The sequence below is a fragment of the Peromyscus californicus genome, unplaced genomic scaffold (assembly GCF_007827085.1).
Source record: "Peromyscus californicus insignis strain IS unplaced genomic scaffold, ASM782708v3 Scaffold_7__1_contigs__length_154581171, whole genome shotgun sequence".
In the NCBI taxonomy this organism is placed as follows: Eukaryota; Metazoa; Chordata; class Mammalia; order Rodentia; family Cricetidae; genus Peromyscus; species Peromyscus californicus.
Genome location: NW_026294595.1, coordinates 65567392 through 65569000, shown reverse-complemented (window position 1 = coordinate 65569000; position 1609 = coordinate 65567392). Strand labels below are relative to the sequence as shown.

Genomic DNA, 1609 nt, shown 5'->3' with positions numbered 1-1609 from the left:
GTACAGTAAATAACTACTTTTAAAGGTATCAGTCACAGAAATACCTCTGTCTGCACTTCTGTATAGAGATTCACTAATATTGAGATAAACTTAGTAATTAGAGATTTAGTAACAGAAAGTGATGGAACTTGTTTCAAGGGAAAGCTCAATAGATATTTACTAAATGCCTAGTACTGGTTAACTACTATAGAAGACAGCATGTGCAGCATCATGACAGAATGAGTTCACAGTCTTACAATTTGCAGCAGGCCCTATTCTCAAGAGCTCTTTCTCTGAAACAAGCCTGATAGAAGTTTAAATGGGCCAGAACAACAATGTCACCGAGTTTGTCCTGCTGGGCTTCACTCAGGATCCTGTTGGGCAAAAAGCATTATTTGTTGTGTTTTTACTCATCTACATTGTGACAATGGTGGGAAATCTGCTCATAGTGGGGACAGTGATTGCCAGCCCTTCCTTGGGCTCCCCAATGTACTTCTTCCTTGCCTCTCTGTCACTCATGGATGCTGTTTATTCCACTGCCATCTCACCCAAGTTGATTGTAGACTTACTCCGTGATAAGAAGACCATCTCCTTCACAGCATGCATCAGCCAGCTCTTTATAGAGCATTTATTTGGTGGTGTTGATATTGTCATTCTGGTGGCAATGGCCTATGATCGTTATGTGGCCATCTGTAAACCCCTGCATTATTTGATTATCATGAATCGACGGGTATGTATCATCTTCTTAGTGATGGCCTGGGCAGGAGGTTTTGCACATGCTTTGTTTCAAGTTCTTACTGTGTGTAAACTTCCTTTCTGTGGTCCTAATATCATTGACCACTTTGTCTGTGACACATATCCATTATTGCTACTTGCATGCACTGATACCTACTTCATTGGCCTTTCCGCCACTGTCAATAATGGGGCCATGTGTATAGTGATCTTCATCCTCCTCCTACTCTCCTATGGAATCATCCTAAGATCTCTCAAGAATCACAGTCAGGAAGGGAGGCGTAAAGCTCTTTTCACCTGTGGCTCCCATATCACTGTGGTTTTCCTCTTTTTTGTTCCCTGTATTTTCATGTATGCTAGACCTGTTTCTAGTTTTCCTATTGATAAATCCATTACTGTATTTTATACTATTGTCACTCCCATGTTGAATCCTTTGATATATACTTTGAGAAATTCAGAGATGAAAAATTCTATAGAAAAGCTCCTGCAAAAAGTGTTAAGTCCCAATAGATTAAGCCTTTCTTCTTGATGCTTATATTAGTAAGCACTATGCAACAACCATGAATAAATTCTAGTAATATGTGTTCCATCTTGAACATTCAAATAACCCTTGTATTGTAAAACTGCTTGTATTGCGAATGTAATTTGTAAATACTTTTTGTTCTGATTTTTTAAATAACTAATGTATTTGCCTCTCATATAATTCATTTTTAGTTATCCCATTTAACCATTTTTGATGAATTGCCTATTTTAGTTTACATCAAAATTTCAATAATTTTATTTTTTTCTTACAATGTATTTAATTCATGTTTTTTTCTTCTCTCCCATATCTGCTCAGATCCTTCTACCTTCCCATCTCAGCCAAGTTCATGTTCTCTCTCTCTCTATCTCCCCCCTG

At 37.7% G+C, this 1609-nt stretch overlaps 1 protein-coding gene across 1 annotated transcript; it reads left to right on the top strand.

The window, feature by feature from the left end:
* The first annotated feature begins 298 nt into the window (after positions 1–298).
* Positions 299–1240, top strand: LOC128101622 (olfactory receptor 4A8-like). The gene has a single exon (XM_052724893.1). It carries the CDS (start codon positions 299–301, stop codon positions 1238–1240), a length of 942 nt encoding a protein of 313 aa, XP_052580853.1.
* The last annotated feature ends 369 nt before the right edge of the window (positions 1241–1609 follow it).

Bases quoted from the DNA above. Each gene is read 5' to 3' on its own strand.
- LOC128101622 (XM_052724893.1), top strand. From the start codon at position 299: ATGGGCCAGAACAACAATGTCACCGAGTTTGTCCTGCTGGGCTTCACT.